We start from the raw sequence: 23,979 nt of genomic DNA, 5'->3' as shown, positions 1-23,979 counted from the left end.
TTTGTTTGTGGCAGTAGAAAACTACAAAATGATAGGATGATGAACTAGCTAGCTAGCTAAACTAGCTAACAGTTGTGATGAACAAAACGTTAATTTGTTACAGTAATGTTTTATTTTGACACGTTTTGCTTCTGTTAAATACATCACTGCTTAAATAACGATGTAAATGTGTCGAGCTGTGACTAATGTGAGCTGGTTTATTAGCTGTACACCAGCCGGCTAACTCTTTTAGCTACTTTTAATGATTATTTCGCCATATTAGAGGTGGCACGAGGAAAAGGGGGCGTGTCCATATTTGCATATCATGCATATTCATAACTCCTGACATTTCCGTATTAAGATGTTTTTTAGGTCATTTTTTTAGGTGTTTGGATTTTTATTTTTTTTAAAAAACACATTAAAACGGTGTATTATTCTACAGAGATCTTTTTTTACTGATGTTAACTGATACGTTTAACTCCGTTGAACGACAACTAATTTCTCCATATTCCATTACACGATGGTTTTTTTTTTTTTTTTGGACTTTTTACAAGCTCTATACATGTTTCCGAAGTTCAGCCGTCTTTCCCTGTAAAATATGTCACTCGATCGACTGCAGGAATGAAGATCAGCGCCACTGACGTCAATGAAAATTACACCTTTGTTTTTTTTTCCCTCCTTCACAGTACAGTAACGCGCAACCGCGAGATGCGCTGTGATTGGTCAGAAATAGAGCAGGGAGGCGGGACTCAATGCTTATCCGAGCGTTTTGATTGGGCGGCGCGGAGTTCGACGTAAGCGGAAGAACTATGGTGTGAAAAAAAATGATCCGCTGACACAGAAAACCGAGAAACACTAAACCACACACACACACACACCCACAGAGTTTAATCATTCTCAAACTCAGTAATACAGAGGATTTTAAAGATCCAGGCGTTTCCGGATGAAACCGCGGGGGTTTAGAGGATAAAGTCACCGCTCGGGACACTAAACGGTCTGTGTTTACTTTTCTCTTCTGCACTGCTACACTCATTTACAGCTTATTATTTACTATAAACATCTTCAAATATTTTTTTAATTAACTTGCATTTGCTATATACGATGCAAAGCATCATCTACATGATCAATCCTGCATTTATTTACAAAAACATCTGACAGAGTGCCATGAAATAATATCAGATGTTTTTAATGTTGTTAACCCATTTGCTTCACGTTGTTTAATTATCGTCCTTTTGTTACTCGTCATTTAACAACAATAATAAAATGCAAGTGGAGATTATTGGAGACTTAAATATAGCTCAGAGCCGCGCACGTGCGCTGTGCAATCGCGTCAGTGCAATAACACAGATAATTATTTATCTCCAATTAATATTAAATTAGTCACTTATATGACGTAGCATTGTTGCCTAATGGTTTTCCTGTCGTTTAGCTCGTGCTTTTCTTTTCTTTCTTTCTTTCTTTTTTTTTTTTTTGCTAACGCACAAGAGCAGCAGTGACTGCAGTCCACCGTGCGTCAGCGTGACGTCATCACGCGGCGGCGTGAAATCTGCAAAAGATTCGCAACTTATCACTATTATTTCTTAAATAATATTTATTGTAGGTTTATTTGTTAGATATATTTGCCCACGTATGTGATAATGTTCTTTTAAAAGAAAAATAATAATAATTAATTAAATATTTCCCCGTGACGTCAGCACGTAGCTCCATAACGGATTTCTGCACAGCCGTTTGTAAATATATACACATATATTATACATTTACACTCCTCATACAGTATATAGACTAGTTTAGAATGAGTTAATCTTTCTGAAGGGAAGAGAAAAACAATTTTATTGATTTTTAAAAAGAAATAATAATAATGCATACATGTTCATTGTAAATGCATATTTTCCTGCAGTATGAGCTGTACATTAAAGACACACTCCATTGTTTTTCACCCCAATCTCTGATCTCTAGCTCAGTCATCATCGCTTTGTGGTGAAAACATGAGTAATAATGCGACTGTCTTACTATGACTATGTCCTAAACTGCATCAGTCAGGTGGCTGGTGTACGAGTTTGATGTACTGTTGGTGTGGTGTGATGTACTGTCAGTGTGGTGTGATGTACTGCTGGTGTGGTGTGATGTACTGCCAGTGTGATGTACTGTTGATGTACTCTTGGTGTGATGTACTGTCGGTGTGGTGTGATGTACTGTCGGTGTGGTGCGATGTACTGTTGGTGTGGTTTGATGTACTCTTGGTGTGATGTACTGTTGGTGTGGTGTGATGTACTGTCGCTGTGGTGTGATGTACTGTCGGTGTGGTGTGATGTACTGTCGCTGTGGTGTGATGTACTGTCGCTGTGGTGTGATGTACTGTCGCTGTGGTGTGATGTACTCTTGGTGTGATGTACTCTTGGTGTGATGTACTGTCGCTGTGGTGTGATGTACTCTTGGTGTGATGTACTGTCGGTGTGGTGTGATGTACTCTTGGTGTGATGTACTGTCGCTGTGGTGTGATGTACTCTTGGTGTGATGTACTGTCGCTGTGGTGTGATGTACTCTTGGTGTGATGTACTGTTGGTGTGGTGTGATGTACTGTTGGTGTGGTGTGATGTACTGTCGGTGTGGTGTGATGTACTCTTGGTGTGATGTACTGTTGGTGTGGTGTGATGTACTCTTGGTGTGATGTACTGTCGGTGTGGTTTGATGTACTGTCGCTGTGGTGTGATGTACTCTTGGTGTGATGTACTCTTGGTGTGATGTACTGTCGGTGTGATGTACTGTCGCTGTGGTGTGATGTACTGTCGCTGTGGTGTGATGTACTGTCGGTGTGGTGTGATGTACTGTCGGTGTGGTTTGATGTACTGTCGCTGTGGTGTGATGTACTGTCGGTGTGGTGTGATGTACTGTCGGTGTGGTGTGATGTACTCTTGGTGTGATGTACTGTTGGTGTGGTGTGATGTACTGTCGGTGTGGTGTGATGTACTCTTGGTGTGATGTACTGTCGGTGTGGTGTGATGTACTCTTGGTGTGATGTACTGTTGGTGTGGTGTGATGTACTGTCGGTGTGGTGTGATGTACTCTTGGTGTGATGTACTGTTGGTGTGGTGTGATGTACTGTCGGTGTGGTGTGATGTACTCTTGGTGTGATGTACTGTCGGTGTGGTGTGATGTACTGTCGGTGTGGTGTGATGTACTGTCGGTGTGGTGTGATGTACTGTCGGTGTGGTGTGATGTACTCTTGGTGTGATGTACTGTCGGTGTGGTGTGATGTACTCTTGGTGTGATGTACTCTTGGTGTGATGTACTGTCGGTGTGGTGTGATGTACTCTTGGTGTGATGTACTGTCGGTGTGGTGTGATGTACTCTTGGTGTGATGTACTGTCGGTGTGGTGTGATGTACTCTTGGTGTGATGTACTGTCGGTGTGGTGTGATGTACTCTTGGTGTGATGTACTGTCGCTGTGGTGTGATGTACTCTTGGTGTGGTTTGATTGTACTCTTGGTGTGATGTACTGTCGCTGTGGTGTGATGTACTCTTGGTGTCGTACGATGTACTGTTGGTGTGGTTTGATGTACTCTTGGTGTGATGTACTGTTGGTGTGGTGTGATTGTACTCTTGGTGTGGTGTGATTGTACTCTTGGTGTGATGTACTGTTGGTGTGGTTTGATTGTACTGTTGGTGTGGTTTGATGTACTCTTGGTGTGGTTTGGGACGCAGCCCAGGATTTACTTGGATTTAGTTCAGTTCTCAAAGTGAGAATCATTTTGCAGTGGCCGCACGGTTGTGTTCTGCCGGATATAGTCAGAGATAATGCAAGCTCCTTGTGTGTAAACAGCCTGCTGCGGTGTTTATTTTCTGTTTCACTTAAGACACACAGAGTGTTTAAGCCTCTGCAGTGTATTCAGGTCACTGAGTTCGTGATTAATCATGCTTTTAATGGCTTTCTTAACTCTGACACACTCCTGCTTATCTTTCCAACACACATAATTAACACAAAACACAATACAGTCCTGCTGAAAAAAAACAAAACAATAGAAACCATCACAGAAATTCTAATGGTTTCTACTACGAATACCATTACAAACCATCAGCTATTCATTAAAACCATTAAAACCATTACTGGTCCTTAATGGTATCCACTAGACATGTCATCAACAGAAGACAAATTACCAGTAGAGACCCACAGAGACCATTACAGTTTCCATTAAAACCAACACAATCCCATTAAAACCATTACCATTACTGGTTCTTAATGGAATCCACTAGACATAAAACCAATAGAAGACAACAAATTACCAGTAGAGACCCACAGGAACCATTACAGTTTCCATTAAAACCAGTACAATCCCCAAAATAACCATTACCATTACTTGTCCTTAATGGTATCCACTAGACATAACGTACCACTAATAGAAGGCAACAAATTACCAGTACAGACCCACAGGAACCATTACAGTTTCCATTAAAACCAATACAATCTCCATTATAACCATTAAAACCATTGCAAATTCTACGAGGGTTTCTATTGTTTATTTCAGCAGGGAGGACATGTAGTTGCCTGCATGAAACAATGCGTGCCACAAATTTGAAGGAAGTAAACAAAAAACCCGTCGGCATTGTTCTGGCTTTTAGAAACTCCAGCACTCTGGAAGGTAAAGGAACATTTCTGCTGAAGTTGTGATGTGTACACTGACTTGTATTTCAGCCTAACTGTAATTTGCTCGTTTGTTAGTGTGTTTATGGTAGCTGTAATACTCCATGATTTACGGCAGGTTTATATGACAGTGTTTGGTGCTGAGAATCTTGACCATGGTGTCCTAGCAGTGATCAGATAATCGAAAGGTGCTTATGTAGTGATTACACAACACAGTCATAACAGTGAGCTCGCAGTCACATTCCGTCTGTTTTTTTTTTTTTTTTTTTTAAGTTGTAGGTACCTGTTTTAAGATCAGCAACAAGTAATAACAGTATTCAGGGGCGGGGCTTCCAGGATTGTTTGTTGCCGATTGGTTACAAGTCTCGTGTCGTTCCAAATACAGCGTCATATCAGTAAAAATACCAAATAAAAAAAGGAACATTGTACTTTGTGTTTTGCTCAAACTGCACAAATGTGTAAGTTCTCAAAATTACAAACGAAAACTAAAATACTTCAGTGATGTTTCAACTTAAGTTCGTTGACGTAATGTTATTTCCATTTTCTCAATTTTTTGTCAAGAAATTATCAGAATTAAACCATTTTTTAAATACATTTTTATTATGGTGCTGATTTTTTCGGCTTGTCACCACAGCAGATGGTGATTTCTACCTGAAAATTTTATTCAAGCCCTGTCTTTAACGCTTTGACCCCTCAGAGCTGGGGATGGAGGAGGTCGGTGTCAGCGCTGCCGCAGTGCTGCCCGGAGCACCCCAGCCCACGTTCTGTCGGACCTCTGCGTCCGAGCGCCGCATGCGCAAGTCCGGCTCAGCGAACATCTTCCAGGGCGTGAACCTCCGGCAGCTCAGGCGCCTCTTCCACTCGGCCGGGGAACCAGACGCCGAGCAGAAAGCCAGACAGGTCTGGAGGAACCGGAGAAGGGCTGAAGGAGACGAGGAGGATGGGGACGGAGATGAGGTCGAGGAGGAAGAGGAGGAGGATGAAGGGTTGGCGCAGGCGCTGGTGGGGCTCCGGGTCAGGGCGAGGAACCGCAGCGGGATCCGAGCTGAGACAAGCAGAGGGATCCGGGCGTTCGGGCACAGCAGGTCAGAGACACGTGTTATAGAAGTGTTTTACAAACAAAGCAATAAAATCTCACTATCTGAACTGATATCTGGTTATCAGAGTGACCTTTGATGGCTGCAGGCTGTGAATGAAGGCAATTCACACATCAAACTGACACACACACACACACACACACACACACACACACACACATTCCACACGTACAGTAAGTGGACCTGTAGCCTGTTTTCAACGTTCCATAAAGGAAGTGCAAGCCGAGGCTTAATGATTTATTATTGATGACTATATAATTATTATTGTTACTATAAGATGATGTGTAGTAAAGATAAATCCCCAATGAGACACTGCTGAGTAGAGCTGGGCGATATGACGTTATATTATCATTATCATGGTCAATTATGTCACGATACACTTTTCTGAGAGATCGTATATGTCATGATATATTTTTATAAATGTTTTAATATAACAATTACAAACTCTGGAAGCAGATTTAATAAAGTTTTCTACCCTTTTACAATCTTTGAATTATTATTATTATTTTTTTTTTTTTTAAAGATTTTTACATAAAACTTCTCATTTTCAGCGCCATTTATTTTAGTTTGTTAGGAAGCCTGTATATTTTCCTACATATTGTGTATCGCAGCAATGTCCTGAAATGTCTTTTTTTCTTTTTTTTTTCTCCATATCGCCCAGCCTTACTCCTCTGTGGTTAAAATGCTGCTTAATAAGAGCGACAGATGATAAGAAAATAAGTATTTTTGAGCGAAAACAGAAAACATTTGTGTTTTAGCACTTTTGGTGCTTGGACCCCTAACATACTGAAAACAAACCTGACTTTCGCTACCTTGTTAGTTCTTATCTATGATTTTTCCTTTATAAACATATTTATATCTGTTCTGTTGAAATCTGTGACGAATACTAAACACCTGACTTGTGTTGATTTCCTGTTCTCGTTCCAGAGTGAACGAGCGGACGCCATCCGAGGTCACGGCTGATGATGATGATGTCACGGCTCGGGGAGCCTGCGTGGGGCAGGGGGCCAAGTCATGTGACCCAGGGGACGAGGAAGACGTGCGGGCGACGTGGAGCCGGGACGAGAAAGATCCGGAACGCTACCTGCACCGAATACGACACTGACATCGCAGCTCGCTATGCGAAAACTACATAAACACCACGATGTAGCTGCAACACTAAACGCGATTCGCCGTAAGGGAGCTGAAACGTGAACACTATGATGGAGAGACACTACAGAGCTGCTCATGTGTGTTTACTGCAAAAAAAAAAATGATTTAACAAATATGACCTGACAAAAACATTACTACACTAGTTTACTACAAAAACATTACTGCGTTAACATGTAACACTATCCGGCATGTGCTGTTAATCGGTTATACGATATATCGTGACATTTAACACATATTACTGATATCGTGCACACTTTGATAATGACATCACAACTTGTGTTTTATTTAGGGGAGGTCTTGTGCTGCGGAGCAAACTATTTTTGGACAAATTTTGGACATATTTAAGGCAGTACACTACAGGACGATGATGCATAGTGAAGATGAAATTAGACAAATTTCATCTATGGTTAAAGATGCTGCTAAAATAATAAGGAGAAATAAAATTGTGGCAAAAACAATTTGGTTGTAGCACTTTTGGTGCTTGGACCCCTAACATCCTGAAACTTATTTTCAGTCAGTTAATATTTTTTCTGTTTCTTCTATCAAAATGTAGCGTGTTTTACAATCCAAATTCGGAATCTGAATTTAGACGCATTTCTGGTTCCTTTTTTGACTCATGAGGTTTCTCGAATTAGGAAAGAAAAATGTGTTTTGGTTCCATATCATATGATTATTATTATTATTATTATCATTATAATAATTATTAAAATAATGTATTTGCTTCACGCAATCTGGTGATGTCACTGCACCCATTTAACCAAAATTACAGGTTTAGAACAGTATATAGTTTTTATGCACCGTACCAATGTCATTACAGGTCTAACAAACTTCTTCCTGAGGCTCTTTTACGTATTAAAGTCTTCGTGCGTTATCAGCATTGCGATAACGAATAACAAACGATACATCGTGCTGCTCTGATTCTCAGCACATGCCTCACTGTGTAATACTCTTAATACTCAGTTTAAATAAACACAAACCGCAGGCTGGAGGTTGATATTTTCAAGGATTTTGGTGGACATCTTGCCAACCTCAGAAACAGCCTGATTTTTTTTCTTCTTCCTCTGGACCAGCCATAACAAGCGTCTTTACTCTAAAATGGACGACTTCCCCGGTCTCCGTGTGGACGTGTAGTTTGAGCTGGACCGCCTGGTAGTACTTGAGTTTGACGTCGTCGTCTTCTTCTGTAGCATGTTAGCAATATACACTCCAACGTTGGGAAAGTTCTGATGATGAATATGCATCGAAGAGCAATCGCTCATTCTTCCACATTACAGTTTTTAATCATGTGTACTGAGATAGTGAGTAAATCAACAGACTCCATCATGATGATGATGATGATGATGATGATGTAATGTGACATTATAATAGTGTAGAAATAATATCTAGCTTCACTGTAGTTTTTTTTTTTTTCCTCCGTTGTGGAATGAAATAAATATAAGTGAAAGCAGTTCTAACAGGAAACGTAGCTGGCTGTATTTTCCGGACATTTTAGAAAAAAAAGGTTCTTCAGGAGGTCTCTGGGGGGTTAATAGTTGCGTCGGTTGTTGCAGGATTCCCAAGACACAGTACTCTTTAAAAGTGCTAAATGGAGCTTTTTTTTTTTTTTCCCACTAAAAGGAATCATGTTATACATATTGTACGAACACATAATTTACAGTATTTTACAGTAGCCAGAGTACTCCAGGGATTACGGTAGTTTGCTTATTACTTATTGACAAACAATAGCTAATAACAGGGTTTTTAGCATTTCAGTTCAATCAATGTATTTTAGACTTCATCATTTTGACACCAGGGCATTATGGGTAATTAGCATTATAGGTATTCTTCAAGGCTACATATTTAGTCCACAAATTTTATTTATTTTTAAGACCATTATATTTTTTTAAAAGGAGGTCACAGGGATTAAGATCGGGACTGTAGCAAATTGAATTATGGCAACACTAACAGGACAAAAACGAAACGACACTACACCCGGGGGGACAGAAGGACGGACGGACGTAAAGCAATATATATGTTAAATTTAGCGTGTGATTTTATATGCTGGAGTCCGGAAAATATGGCGTACCTCTGATATTAGTGTAGTATTGTTAGAAAAGTAAGACGTGTTTTATATGGATCTATTTGAAAACCAGGATTTCTAATCATTAATGTAGCTGCAATCTTAAATTTCTAAACATAACACTCTATATTATAATGCCTTAGCACAAGAGTTCATTGTTTTGACTGTTTTTTTTGGTTTGTTTTTTTTTTAAAAGATGTATTTCTATCTTCACTACATTCAGTGTATTGTTTGTTGTATTTTTGTGTCAAGCTGTGAATTTGTGATTGTGCTATTAAAAAAAAAAAAAGAAAGGAAGCTTCTGGAAACATTTCCTGGTCCTGTTATAGCTTATATTTTCTTGCTAAATTACATTACATACAAATTTATACAGTGCATCGCCATGACATTATAAGGTCAGTTTCTTCGACTCAGTGAAGTAAATACATTGCTAATTAAAAAATATCTGCTTTTCAAAAAAAAAAAAAAAAAAAAGGGGGCGCAGTCCAGTGTTTCTGCACATGCTCAGTCGGGACTCGGACAGCCGCACGCACGTGATGTAGAAAAAATATATCATGTAAAATAAAACATTGGCGAGGCAGACGAATGCATTATTCCAACAGAAGTTTGCAAAGATGTTAAAACAAAAAATAAAAAGAGTGAGAGAGAGCATGAGAAGCTCTACAGGGATAAATTTGTGGCGGTTCGTTGTTGTCAGTTGCACACGTTTAGGTTACGTCGTTATGGACATGCAGTTCGTCCTCCACACAGCCAGAGGGCGACGGTGCAGGCGAGCGCGAGAGCTGCAGGGTTATGCGCACGTCCATCGCCGGTGTGACTACAGTAAATCGGCGTGTGTGTGTGTGCGTGTGTGTGCGTAAATGTGCAAACAGTGTGGCAGGTCGGTGTACCTTTACTGAGGTAACGTTCCTCTTTAAAGAGCAGGAATCACGGATTTGATTCCGGGGGGAAAAAAAGGCTAAAAGGAAGCGGTCTTCTGCTTCTTTCATCCAAGCATTGTCTCTGTTCAGTTCCTTCCCAAATGCAGTTCACGAGGAAGAGCAGCACGTCTCGGGTTAGCCACGCCCACACCCACGCCGGCACGCATCACCACCACGTGAAAAACGGCCGTCTGCTCTGGAAACTCTGCGTGTAGGACTCGCTGTTGGCGCGCTGCGGCGCCCGAGCCGTCTCCACGATCACGGGGGGCGTCTGAACCAGCTGCAGGGGGGATTTACCGTCCTTCAGGGCCTGAATCAGGTTCAGGATCTGAGAGAGAACCAAACATGCTATAGCACAACCTTTCACGTCTACATAAAACCACATGAGAATGTACTAATATATTTTTGGAACTCGAGATTGTACTAAACTCCTATATTTGGGGCTGTAGGTGACACTGGAATATAAATCACACTCTTCTAAAGTTAGTCTGAAGACTTCATTGTGTGAATTATATTAAAAGTACAGTCACTGATTTTTCATCGAAGTCATCTGAAGCGGTTTAAATAAATCCAAACTAAGACAGCACCTCCCTCTACTGTTCCCTGCAAAGCCACGCCCCCAAAACTAAACACACGCCCGAGTATAAATGTAGTGCAGGAGGCGGAGCTTTACCAATTAACAAGAATTGACAGGAATACATGATTGACACATAAGCAGTGACTGAGATCCTTGTTCTGATTGGTTGAATGTTGGTGGCTCATCATGTCTTTTTTTTTTTTTTTTTTTAATCAGAGATTCTATTCTGAGATTTTTATTAAAGCCACATAATGTACAGTTTATTTAGTTATAGGATAAAAACAGAGCAGCCTAGTGATGTAGTTTGATTTTATACAGACATAACATCTGTAATATTAACTAGAGAGAGAGAGAGAGAGAGAGAGAGCGAAACAAGTGGACAAAGTGAGTGAGACAAATGGATAAAGAGAGAGGGATAGAGACACAGAGAGAGAGAGAGGGATAGAGACACAGAGAGAGAGAGAGAGGGATCGAGACAGATGGATAAAGAGAGAGGGATCGAGACACAGACTGAGAGAGAGAGGGATCGAGACAGATGGATAAAGAGAGAGGGATCGAGACACAGACAGATAGAGAGAGAGACAGATGGATAAAGAGAAATGGATAGAGACAGAGAGTGAGTGAGAGAGAGAAACAAGGAGACAGAGAGAGAGAGAGAGAGAGAGAGCAAGACAGATTGATAAAGAGAAATGGATAGAGAGAGAGAGAGAGAGAGAGAGACTGACCTGTCCTCTCATTACTGAGATCTGTTTGTAGAATTGGCCTCTGTCAAAACCAGGATCTTTCTGCAACACACACACACACACACACACACGTTAATACGGGTAAAAGCAATAGCATGCTTGCCATCACTCTACCTAGCGAACAATGACACTTTAGTTTGCAAATGTTATTTGTGTTTGTATGTATATGTTTGATTATTTAATGAAGCAGATTAGCGGTATGTAGCGTTAAGACTGATTTATCCTCGCTGTTAACTATGCGTATGCAAGATGGCCGCCACATGAATGCTGCTGTCACTTATGCACCATGTGACTCTGTGTAACCAAACCAGCGCATATTTCTGCACTATTCTAGACCGTTATTAAACACTGACCGGTTTTTCCTATTACAGTTAGTGTTTCTTAAAGGTCTGTTTTGAGTACCAGTCTTCTGGATTTTCTAGATTAGTAAATATTTTTGTGAGAGAGTTGATTTGAGACGCAGATCATGACAACAGTCACGACAACAGGAAGGAAACTGGAAGGACGGAGATGTTTTGGTTCTGATGAGCCCTTTTGTGGATGCCACACTTATTCCTTCAGCTGCGTGCGCATGTACGTGTGGTGAAAGTGAAGTATATTTGCGTCATTACAGGCTAATCAGGTGTGTAGAAACTAACGACGTCACGCAACCAGATGATCCAGTCCAGAGCTTTTGATTTGTTGCCTCACTGTGTGATAACTGATTTGCATGAAATTAGAAAAGTCTAGCCAGTTTTGCACTCGGTAGCTCAGTGAGCCTCTTACTGATGAAATCTGCCTGAAAGACAATTGATCCTGAGGGTTTGTGTGTGTCGTGTCACCTTGAAGAGCTCGTACAGGTCCTCCTCCAGGTCCTTGATGAAGTTGGGGTCGGACAGTTTGGGCAGGACGAGCTCTCTGATCTCCTGAGAGAACGGCACCTTCGCCTGAGCCAGCCACGCCCAGTAGAACGGGTCTACACCGAACACACAACACAGACAAATCACTCAGTGATGCGCTGTAGCACTGAAGTGTGAGTGTTTCTGCTGTAACTGTAAATTTAATTTAAACAAAAATTCCAAAAGTGAAACTGTTTGTCAAAAAATTAATTATCAAAAAGCTTTAAAAACTGGGTCCAATTATTGCGATAAGGATTTCAATCAGAACTCTTAGACTGCAGAAATATTATGTGTGTCCTGTAAAATAATGTGCAGGGATGTGTGGGATTAGTCAAAGTGGATGTATGTGATTAGTCAGTGTGTGATTACTCAGCGCGGAACAGTATGTGATTGGACAGTATGGATGTGTGGGTTTAGTTAGTGTGGATGTGTGTTAGGTCTGTGGGGTGTGTGATTTGTCAGCATGGATGTGTGTGATTAGTCACACACATCCATGCTGACAAATCATGTGATTTGATCATGAGCTCTGTGATTAGTCAGTGAGTAATTAGTCAGTGTGGATATGTGTTTGATCAGTGAGGTGTGTGATTAGTCAGTGTGGATGTGTGTGATTGGTCAGTGTGGATGTGTGTGATTGGTCAGTGTGGATGTGTGTGATTAGTCAGTGGTGTGTGATGCATGTGGTGAATGCTGATTTGGTTTACAGGCTCTCCAGGAATCTGGGTGTTTAAGCGGAAACGCCAGGCCGTTATCAATGGCTGCTATTTTAATGATGGGGTCCTTCACCACCACCCAGTCATTGTCCTATAGGACACACACACACACACACACACACACACACACATACTTCATTTAAAACTTACATCAATAGCATAAACAGGTAATTTAAAATGTCCGCATTAAACAGGAAAGAAAAATCTTCACCCTGTTCCCTGAGGTGTCCATGGGGCAGTCGTACTTTATGAGCCAGTTGTCGTTGCCGCGATCTGCAGGATTACAGACAACACATCCGTTACAGCACACAGGGTTTAGTACAACAATCACGTGCTCTTACTCGGCAACGATCTGTAATCAAGTCTGTGAAAATGAACACACACAAATCTGATAATGTGTCTCATCATTAATAATATCATTAAGAACAGTAATAATACACTACTAAGAAGAAATCAATTCAATTCAATTTGAATATTATCACTGTTTCACTTTTTCTGTAAAAAAAAAAAAAGAAAATTGCTTGTAATGCTGATTAACTGGAATAAATCTGGTGTAAATGCTATAAATCCCGACGTGATACTGAATGCTTGTCTTTAAATGCATGGGCTTCATGGGCTGTGTTTGATATAAAGAATGTGCATGAGCAGGTGTGCCATGTAAATGATATGCAAATGAGGCTGCATTGCGGTTAATGATATGCAAATGATATTCAAATACATGACTGGTGGGCAGAATCTGGTTTCTACATGAAAAAAAAAAAGAGGACTTGTTAATAAATCCAGACTCATTTCATTATCTGATGGTTTCACGAAACAGAAGTGGAACAGCTTGGACAAATCAAGTTTGATGAATAAAGGCCAAATAAATATTTATCCATTATTCGTTTTCCGTTTTGTGTCTGTTATCCCTTCATTTCTGTAAAAACTACATTTTTCTCGGTAGGACTCAGCCAGCTGCTGTAGCTACACGCGGTTTATTGTACAGCTGCTGTAGTCACCTGTGTTCCTGATGATGTAATCCAGCACCACGAGCCTCTCGAACTGGAGCTGGAGCTGCCGGTTGTTGTTTTCGGGTAACGGCTCGGTCTCAAACCGCCGCAGCCAGAAATCGGCGTCTTTATAACCGTCTACGAAGAGCTGGAAGGAGCCAACCTGGAGCAGCAAAAACCGCCAAAGTGATCATTTAAAGTGATCATTCGAAAAGATTTTTCTCCAGGCCAACAGGAGGCGCTGTGTGCCAGGGACAAAATACACTGACAGATTCATGCAACTACAGATCAAGCGAGACATGGATCTCTGCAGCCTGGAGACAGAACAGGAAGTAGAGCTCCAAGTATGGGGAGCTAGCTCCAAACAGGCTAGCATGTTAACATGTGATAGCATGTCACAGTAGTGGAGGAGTCTATGGACTAGCTTCCCTAACCCTAACCCTAACCCATCTGTAGCTCAGTCACCGATACATACTTGGATCAAACACCCCATTATGGAATGTATCTCAAATAAGAATCACAGTCATGAATAATAAGTAGATTTTACAAAAAAAGGTGCTAAAAATAAAACTGTGCTGGAGACGCACCGATTCAAAACTTATCATATCAGACTCGTGTTATTAGAGTTAAAGCTTGTACTCAACACATTTCTCTAAAGCCTGTTAAACTATAGTTACATATATATACACTTTATTTCATTAAACATTTCTTTAATTCTTTAAATGTTACATTTGTAAACCATCGTAAAGTCACTTTCACTCCTCTGTTTGACTACAAAGTTTGAAAGTAACAGCTACCGAGACATCTTGGCTTAAAGTTGGCTGATGTTCCCGTAAGAACACTAGAGATCAGTTTATACGTCATCTTTCACTCCAAAACCTTCTGATCTTTGCGTTTCTTGACGTGCAGTATATAGACTCCACTCTGACTCCACTCTGACTCCACTCTGACTCCACTCTGACTCCACTCTGACTCCACTCTGACTCAGTGTTACCTTTGGGATACACTTTAGCGCTTTATAACCACCAGGTGGCTCTGTGTGTGTGTGTGTGTATAAGACTCACCTTAGGCGGCAGGCCGATCCTGTGGAAGCGCTGCCCCACTTTTGGCACTTTCTCCAGAGCGAGTCGCTTCCCCCGAGACTTCACCCTGTCTATGGCACTGTAGTTAAAAGTCTCACTCGCCAAGTACACCACCTGACACACACACACACATACACACAGAGCCATCTCAGTGTCAATGTGTGTGTACAAGTACACCACCTGAGACACACACACATACACACAGCCAGCCACATCTTAGTGTGAATGTGTGTGTGTTTGTATGCGCACAAGTACACCACCTGAGACACACACACACACACACAGCCATCTTAGTGTGTGTGTGTGTGTGTGTGTGTGTGTGTGTGTGTGTGTGTGTGTGTGAGAGAGAGAGAGAGTGTTTACGCTGATGCTATCAACAGGAAGTGAAAAAGCTGACTGAAAAGAGAAACCATTTAACCACAGCTCTGCCCCCACCCCAGATGGACCTAGTTCCATTTACCTTGCTCTGGTATTATGTGCGCACACACACACACCCACCCACACACACACACACACACACACACACACACACACACACACCTGTGCTCTCTAATTGCGTGTGTATTAGTGATGTCCGTCTCTTAAATGAATTGTGTGTTTACTTACAGACCTGCACTGGATATTTGATTAAATATATATTCGTGTGTGTGTGTGTGTGTGTGTGTGTCTGACCCTGGTCCTTGGCACGATGTTGAGCTCCAGTTTCTGGTCCACTAGGCTAGCTCCAGCCTCAGACAGGTAGCCCTGGTTGAGGACGAGGCAGTCTCGACCGAAGCAGCAGGGACAGCACAGCTTCTGCAGCCACTTGGTCCACTTGGGGTTCAGCTGACCGTACGGTTCCTCGTTCTTTGGCTTGAACACGCCGATGATCTTCTGCACCACACACATGGAGACAAACACGCTTCAAAATACGGATTATCGATAATGTACGGATTATTACATCATCACTGCACATGTACATCCTCAAAATAGTCCTCTATACCAATATTACAACATACAATATGACATTATATTACACTTCCTTCTCATTTATTTTAATTCTGCATTCAGCTAGAGGTCGTAACTCGCAATCCCTGACCTCTGATTAAAGAAAACGTCCCCTCAACTCGGAATTCCTACTTGGGAACACGGGATGGTCTCCTCAACCCTGAGTTCAGCAAGTGACATCAAATCAACATGGCCGCTCACAGCATCAGCAGTAAACACAGCAGCACTTCTTAGGTCATGTAGTTATAATCCTTTATACTAATTTCAGTAGTCCATGTTTTAAAATCTTTTATTTATTATTATTATTATTATTATTTTACCATTGTTTGTAAACAACAAACTACTGAAGTTTTGATATATACCAATTATAATTAGTGTTAAATACATGTAATTACTATTTACATTGAACAGTAAAAGACTGCACATGCAATTACTGGTTCATGTTTTCTACAACAATCAGTATATATATGTCAAGTCTTATGTACACTGTATGGCCAAAAGTATGTGCACCCCCGAACATCACACCCATATGTGGTTCTTCCTCAAACTGTTTCCACAAAGTTGGAAGCACACAACCGTGTCGAATGTCTCCGTTTGCTGTAGAATTACAATTTCGCTTCACTGGAACTAAGAGGCCCAAACCTGTTCCAGCATGACAATGCCCCTGTGCACAAAGCGAGCTCCATGAAGACATGGTGTGTGAAGGTTGGAGTGGAAGAACTCGAGTGTCCTGCACAGAGCCCTGACCTCAACCCCACTGAACACCTTTGGGATGAACTGGAACACCGACTGAACCCCAGACCTCCTCGACATACCAACATCAGCGCCTGATCTCACTAATGCTCTTGTAGCTGAATGAACACAAATCCCCACAGCCACGCTCCAACATCTAGTGGAAAGACTTCGCAGAAGAGTGGAGCTTATTATTACAGCAAAGGGGAATAAATCTGGAATGAGATGTTCAGCAAGCACATATGGGTGTGATGGTACACAAGGGGTGCACATACTTTTGGCCGTACAGCATTATTACTTATTCTAACTTACAGTGTTTATCATGCTATTACACTAAAAAGGACTATTCAACCAGGTTTAATCGGCACAACTCATGATGTCCACCAAGGTATTAAGTTATATCAAGTATTTCATAAAATGAGGTCTTAAGTAAAGTAAGTTCTATGATAAAGTCTACAAAAATTCTACAATAAAGTATTTTGCAGTGGCTTTTTCACTTTCACTTCTCTTTTGTGAAGCAGCACTTCAGTTTGGTCTTTTACTTTCTAAAGAGCGGTGCGGTGTGACCATCAAGAAAGGCATGTCACGCACACGTCGTGTCCTTTTCATGAACTAAATCGAAGATTAAAATAATTCTGTCCTTAAAAAACAGATGAACCCGCTGCAGTACACGTGGTGTTTGTTGTCTGATAACACGAGAACTGATAAAACACTCTTTTACAGACTGGTGACTGTAACCATGTCATGTCCTCAATTCTGATTGGTCAAAAATTTGGTGCACATACTCACACAATCAGGAAAGGTTTAAAAACAAGCCGAGCTCATTATCTGTTACACTCTAGACCCACGAGACACTTTACCAAATGTAAACCCTATGTCCAATCACATCCTGGCATTGCAGTGTCAGTCAAACCAGTGGGCGGGGTTTAGGGCTCAGATGTACACAACTGGAACCAACACTAAACACTCTACAAAGGACCTGATCATGTGATATCGAGATTTCTGATACATCGACCATATTAACTAGTAGCTGATTGGATAATAATAATAATAGTAATAATTAGTAATAATAATAATAGGTTTTCTACAAAGTGTTTCATCTGTCGTCTGTGATACATATCGCATTATTGCGAAAATATGAAAAACCCAAAGTGAATATTGCAACAGGTTACAGAAACACTAAAAAGGCCACGTCTCTGCAGCCTGAGTGAAAACTCTGGCTCTGGGTCTTTCCATGATTTAGTGCAGCTAATTGCAACACCGTGGTTTGGGATTAGTCACAGACCACATGACACTCTGATTTCTCAAAGAGACCAAATCTTTTTTTTTTTTTTTTGGGGGGGTGGAGATGGAGAAAGAGAGAGAGACAAATGGAGAAAGAGGGAAAAAGAGAGAAAGAGAGGGAAAAAGAGAGAGAGACAGAGAGAGACAGATGGAGAAAGAGAGTGACAGAGAGACACAGATGGAGAAAGAGAGAGAGAGAGATGGAAAAAGAGAGACAGAGACAGATGGAGAAAGAGAGAGACAGATGGAGAAAGAGAGTGACAAAGAAAGACAGACAGAGAGAGAAATGGAGAAAGAAAGAGAGGTGGAGAAAGGGAGAGAGAGAGAGAGAGAGACAGAGAGATGGAGAAAGAGAGACAGAGACAGATGGAAAAAGAGAGGGAGACAGAGAGATGGAGAAAGAGAAAAAGAGAGAGATAGACAGAGATAGAGAGAGACAGAGAGAGAGAGACAGAGAGATGGAGAAAGAGATGGAAAAAGAAAGACAGAGACAGATGGAGAAAGAGAGAGAGACAGAGAAAGAGATGGAAAAAGAGAGACAGAGACAGATGGAGAAAGAGAGAGAGACAGAGAGATGGAGAAAGAGAAAGAGATGGAAAAAGAGAGACAGAGACAGATGGAGAAAGAAAGAGAGACAGAGAAAGAGACAGAGGGATAGAGAGAGAGAGAGAGAGAGAGAGAGATGGAGAAACAGAGAGAGAGACAGACAGAGAGAGAGAGAGATGGAGAAACAGAGAGAGAGACAGACAGAGAGAGAGAGAGATGGAGAAAGAGAGAAACAGACAGTGTGCTATCAAAACTGAGCTATAAAGAGCTGAGAGGTTTTGATTACAGTAAAACATTATCTTGCTTATTGCAGGATTCACACAACACCGATCAGCTGCAAGTTTCATAAAACACATTTCGACCAATCACAGACAGCCTGTCAATACAACAACCAATAGTATCGCTGGCAAATTAAAACCGCATAGCAACAGGGAGCTGATTGGACGTCAGACTTTATTACACAGTTATGCAGCCTGTCAGATTCTTCTTCCAACTCCTTGGTTGTTTGTTGTTGCAGTTTTTTGGTAGAAAATATATTTTTATAAGCATGTTTACGGTTCTTCTGGTTGAATTGTGTCCGTTTTGAGCAGGGAAGGTTTTCTGCAGCCTTTTTTTTTGAGGTCAGATCAGATTTCAGGTGTCTTTTTTGTTATGCTGTCAGATATTTGCCACATAACAGAGAATAAAACGTACACAATTTACGTTACAGCATGTTCAGCGTCTTCGGCTAGATTTAAGGCTGTTAAACAAATTTCCATATTTACAGTTGAGGTCAAAAGTTTACATCCCCCTTTCAGAATCTGCAAAATGTTTATTATTTTACCAAAATAAGAGGATCATACAAAATGCAGTGTGAAAAGATGGATCTCAAAATCATACAGTCATCATTGGAAAGGGTTCAAATACACAAAAATGCTGGAAAACCAAAGAATTTGTGGGAGCTGAAGGATTTTTCTGAAGAACAGCAGGCAGTTTAACTGTTCAGGACAAACAAGAGACTCATGAACAACTATCAGTAAACAAAAAAACACAGCTGTGGATCATTCAGGTAACAACACAGTATTAAGAATCAAGGGGATGTAAACTTTTGAACGGGGACATTTTTATAAATTCAGCTATTATTTTCTCTTATGGACTTTATGTAAACATCTTTTATGTGAAATCTCTTATTCAGGTCAGCACTAAATAAACAATAACACGCATTTTGTATGATCCTCTTATTTTGGTAAAATAATAAACATTTCGCAGATTCTGAAAGGGGGATGTAAACTTTTGACCTCAACTGTATCTGCATTTTCACAATATCTCCGTTTTCCAAAACTAATTTAACTTTTAAGATCTCATGTACTACATTATGTCCATCACTGTTACTATGACAACCAGCGCGGCCGCGCGAGCACATGTGACTACAGTCCGAACAAATCCGATTTGGTCACTTGCAGAGTGGGCACGGAGACTAAAAATCAGATTTAGGGAATAAATGAGATTAGCAGTGCCGAGTGAACCCTCAGGAGCGTATGGTGATTTCACACACACACACACACACACACACACACACAGACACACACACACACAGACACACACACACACAGACACACACACACACACACACAGACACACAGACACACACGGTGAGGCTGTAAGGCTGGTCAATATGAAAATACATAATCGATACGGTGATAAATGACCTCATGATGCACTCGTCTGTCACACTCAGAACTAACACACAGTGACTCCACTATTTAACACTCACATTAACACACAGCTATTATTTGAACTGTTTGTTCTGTAAGAAATCATTTAGATTGGGCAATTTTTTATAGCAAGCATTATGATGTGATCATTTTTTTTAGCATTTTGACCCCTAACAGACATCACATGACCCTTGAACACAAAACACGTGCACACACACACACACACACACACACAAACACATAAACACAAAGGTCATGATAAGGGAACACACAGAAGGGATTGTCCTACTCCGCCTTACACTCTGAGACACACACACACACACACACACACACACACTTCTTGTTAAGCTAATTCAACATTCCATCCTGGTCTGACACAGACCCTCACACAAGAGCCTTTTAGATCGGAGATGTAATTCAGTTAGCCGAAGCATCGCGACTCAAATTAGGCTCGAATCAGGAGAACTCATGCAGAGTCGCCTTACATTAAAGCGCGCTTGCTGATCTGTTCTAGAGCTGAACAACGGAACTCATGCACTCTAGAACTGAGCAAAAGAAATTCCAAAGAGTTCCAGAACTGAAAGGAATTGTGGAGATTCCAAGAATCTCTATCGCTTTAGATCTAAAAGTGATCAAAACAATTCCAGAAAGCTCCAGGACCTCGACTGCACCATCACTACAACAGAGCAACAAAATTCTAGCGAGTTCCAGAACTCCAAAAACACAAATTCTAGAACTGGAAAAAGAATTCAGAAGAGTCGCAGAACCACTGCCACATGAATTCTAGAAGTGAACGAAAGAAAATCCAGACAGTTCCAGAACCTCCATCACACCAGCATTACAACAGAATAAAAGAATTCTAGTGAGTTCTAGAAATTCATAAGCTTTAGAACTTTAAAATTCAGGAGCTCCGGGACCTCCAAAACACGAGTTCCGGAATTGAACAAAATAATTCCTGGGATTTCCAGAATGTCTACCTCATGAATCCTAGAACTCACCAAAAGAATATTCAGACAGTTCTAGAACCTCCACCATGTGAGCTTCAGTACTAAACCAAATAATTGCAGAGTTCCAGAACCTTCACCACATGAGTTCCAGAACTAAATTCAGAAAGAGTTCCAGAATCTCCGCAGCACGAATTCAACAACTGAGTAAAAGAATTCCAGAGAGGTCTGGAACAGCCACCGTGTGAGTTCTAGAACTATATAAAAGAATTCTGGAGAGTTCTGGAACCTCCAAAGCCCGAGCTATGGAACTGGGTTTCTGAACACGAGCTTCTGGACAGTTCCAGAAAATCCGTTATATGAATCCTAGAACTGAAATCTGGAGTGAAGGAGAGAAGTGAGAAAGTCAGACAGGAAACAGCTCCAGTCAATAAAAGCTAATGCATTAACTCTCTCTTCCTTTATTCGTTTGCTCAGTTAAGTTCAATCAGGGGTCAAAGGTTACGGAAAGCCGCATCGTATCTCTCAGGTTGAAGCAGCTCAGCGCAGAACACGCGGCGAAGTCGACCTGCTTCACGTGACGCCGAGTTACATTCCGCTGTAACACTCCGACGTCTTATAACCGTCTGCGCTTGGGGTTACAGCTCGGCTCTCTGAAGACAGAAGGAGAACTGGGCTACATCAGACTTCCTCTCCGAGTGAAACGTGTGGTGACGACGAGAACGAAGAAAAAAAGCTATATCACTTCCAGGCTCCATAAACTTGCATTTTTATCCTAATTTTGTGTAAAACATGAACGAATGAAAAACTGTTAAGTGTCACACACACACACAAACCTAAAAACCTCATCACAATGGCTGAGCTGATACTGAACATGTTATTGCATCATAAAATATAAGAACCAATCAGATTCCAGTATGCAAATGAAGCAACAGTTTTCCCATTACATGCCATACATTCATACAATAAAAACCCAACACACAGATTAACTTAACATCTTCCCTTTTGTTAACCAGCTTGAATAAAAGTACGATATGGAACAGCGCAGTAGTCCACGGTTCGGAGGAAATTCTTTAACGCTAAAGCAAACCTGTGATTATAAGCCCCGCCCACAAAAACAAGCCCAGAATCAGCTCTGGAGAACTCAGACCATGAGCAACTGGACCTTCTAGATCTTAAAGATCTTTATATTTGTATTAATTTTAGCTGTGCAGTAAGATCACTGCAGCCTGCATGCTTATTAGCCAAGGCTTTGTACCAAATGTAAACAAAAATCCCACAATGCACTGCACAAGGTTGGAAAAAAAAACCAAAAAAACAAAACCACGTACAGATTACCCAGAATGCACTTTCAGGTTAGTAATGACACAGCAGGATAAATCTCAAGGAGAATTTAAAAAAAATAATAATAATAACAAAGTAGTAATAATTTCCAAACAGGTTTTAAAATTCAATACGTGGTAAAGTTGGCACATCCGGGGCCCCGTGTGACGTCACCGGCACGGTGATGCAGCAACCCCGTTAAGCCTAAAGGTCGGATAAAGAAAGCTCACCCGGAAGTGATTAATTGAAGAGTTTAAGATGAAATGATTGCGTGTGTGGGTTTTTTTTTTCGCCTTCTCACTCCTCACCCCTTGCGAGTCTTTGACGAAGTAGCTCCCGCTGGATCCCTGGTAGATCCTCTCGGGGTAGATCCCCTCCTCGATGGCTCTCTCCGCCTTGCGGATGATCTCCCTGAACTCCGGATCCTCCGGGAACTCGTTCCTGTGCGGGTCCCGCGGAGATCCGCCCCGGTCCCGGTCTCGCTCCAGCAGCGGCTGCCTCTCCCGGCTGCGCCCGGGACTCCCTGCCGGGACGCGGATCACCGTGCCCGGCGCGCCGCCAAATCCGCCCCGGGGACTCGCCGGCTCGGCGGGGAAAGCTCCGAAGTCGGCGGAGTCGCGCAGAGGAGACACGAGCGGACTCGTTTCATCCATGGCGGAGGAGAAGGGGAAAGAGAAGAGACGGAGAAAAGGACAAAACTGTTTTAATCAAAGCGATGCGGCTCCGTGAAGAAGAAGAAGAAGAAGAAGAAGAAGAAGCGGCTCCTCAAACTAAACAAGTCTCCTGACCAGCAGCTTCCGGGTGGAGGCGGGGCCTGGCGAGCGAGCGACACGCGCCTTAGCCAATCAGCGCGCGGATACCAAAAGGATGTTTCCGGAAGTGCGTCTCCATTGGTTACAAAGGCGCCGCCCACCCTCAGGCACGTGACAAAACACAACACCGCAATAGCCTTCATGAATAAACATTTTGTTTTCGGGTTTCTTGTTACATATTTCAGTTACATTTGAATAAAAAATAAAATTGAATAAAAATGCATTTTATATTTATTAGATCATTAATAATATATGTTTTATTCATATATTTAAATGTCTCCCAATAAAAATGATTTTCAAGGCAAATTCCTTTCCATTTTCTGAGTTTGTTTATAAGCCACACATTTAGACATTTCCATTTTAGAGTTAATATCTTTTCTATTTTGACACTTTTTACATAAAATAGCTGCTTTGTGGCAAAGATTTCTCTTTCTCTCTCTCTCTCACTCACACCCGGAGAGAGGAAAGATAATATTTATAACACAGAGAGAATTTAAAGATAATTTCCACAGAAATTTTAATCAACTAATTTATAAAAAAAAAAAAAAAAACACACATCTTTTTGCATCTGAAGGCTACATGGTTTGAATAAATGCATAAATATTACATGATATCATTCTACTCTTAGTTATGCTGTGCCTCATAAAGGTGTATCAAAAAAAAAAAAAGAGAAATAAAGTCCTAAAATTCATTACAGTTATAACATCAACAGTAAAAAATTATTTTGTTAGCATGTTTTTTAAATTTATTTATTTTATTTATTTATTTTAAAAAATCCTTTTCATTTTTGACCAAATAAAAACCAAATAAGGTGGCAGAATATATCTAT

At 41.1% G+C, this 23,979-nt stretch overlaps 2 protein-coding genes across 3 annotated transcripts; one reads left to right on the top strand and one right to left on the bottom strand.

The window, feature by feature from the left end:
• Positions 1-768: 768 nt before the first annotated feature.
• On the top strand, positions 769-9,504 carry avpi1 (arginine vasopressin induced 1). Its single transcript, XM_026931906.3, has 3 exons — positions 769-973; positions 5,316-5,703; positions 6,643-9,504. The coding sequence occupies exons 2-3, from the start codon at positions 5,324-5,326 to the stop codon at positions 6,818-6,820; spliced, it is 558 nt and encodes a 185-aa protein (XP_026787707.1). The 5' UTR covers positions 769-973; positions 5,316-5,323; the 3' UTR covers positions 6,821-9,504.
• On the bottom strand, positions 9,237-23,184 carry pi4k2a (phosphatidylinositol 4-kinase type 2 alpha). 2 transcript variants are annotated; one of them, XM_053229862.1, is made up of 9 exons: positions 22,569-23,184; positions 15,501-15,701; positions 14,811-14,942; positions 13,756-13,909; positions 12,969-13,030; positions 12,749-12,848; positions 11,988-12,121; positions 11,149-11,208; positions 9,237-10,174 (listed from the first exon to the last, which is right to left on the bottom strand). In XM_053229862.1, exons 1-9 carry the CDS (start codon positions 22,989-22,991, stop codon positions 10,013-10,015), a joined length of 1,428 nt encoding a protein of 475 aa, XP_053085837.1. In that variant the 5' UTR covers positions 22,992-23,184; the 3' UTR covers positions 9,237-10,012. The 2 variants fall into 2 exon arrangements, with proteins under 2 accessions (XP_053085837.1, XP_034155961.1); XM_034300070.2 differs by having other exon boundaries at positions 22,647-23,182.
• Between the last annotated feature and the right edge of the window lie 795 nt (positions 23,185-23,979).

This window comes from Pangasianodon hypophthalmus, chromosome 26 (genome assembly GCF_027358585.1).
Source record: "Pangasianodon hypophthalmus isolate fPanHyp1 chromosome 26, fPanHyp1.pri, whole genome shotgun sequence".
NCBI lineage: Eukaryota > Metazoa > Chordata > Actinopteri > Siluriformes > Pangasiidae > Pangasianodon > Pangasianodon hypophthalmus.
The sequence above is the reverse complement of the archived record's forward strand: the minus strand, read 5'-3'. Positions and strand labels throughout refer to the sequence as shown.

Excerpts from the sequence above, each read along its gene's own strand:
- pi4k2a (XM_053229862.1), bottom strand. The coding sequence starts at position 22,991 with ATGGATGAAACGAGTCCGCTCGTGTCTCCTCTGCGCGACTCCGCCGAC. Across the intron at positions 14,943-15,500 it reads ACATCGTGCCAAGGACCAGG|GTGGTGTACTTGGCGAGTGA; the intron begins GTCAGACACACA and ends TGTGTGTGTCAG. Across the intron at positions 13,910-14,810 it reads GGATCGGCCTGCCGCCTAAG|GTTGGCTCCTTCCAGCTCTT; the intron begins GTGAGTCTTATA and ends TTGCTGCTCCAG.
- avpi1 (XM_026931906.3), top strand. The coding sequence starts at position 5,324 with ATGGAGGAGGTCGGTGTCAGCGCTGCCGCAGTGCTGCCCGGAGCACCC. Across the intron at positions 5,704-6,642 it reads CGGGCGTTCGGGCACAGCAG|AGTGAACGAGCGGACGCCAT; the intron begins GTCAGAGACACG and ends TTCTCGTTCCAG.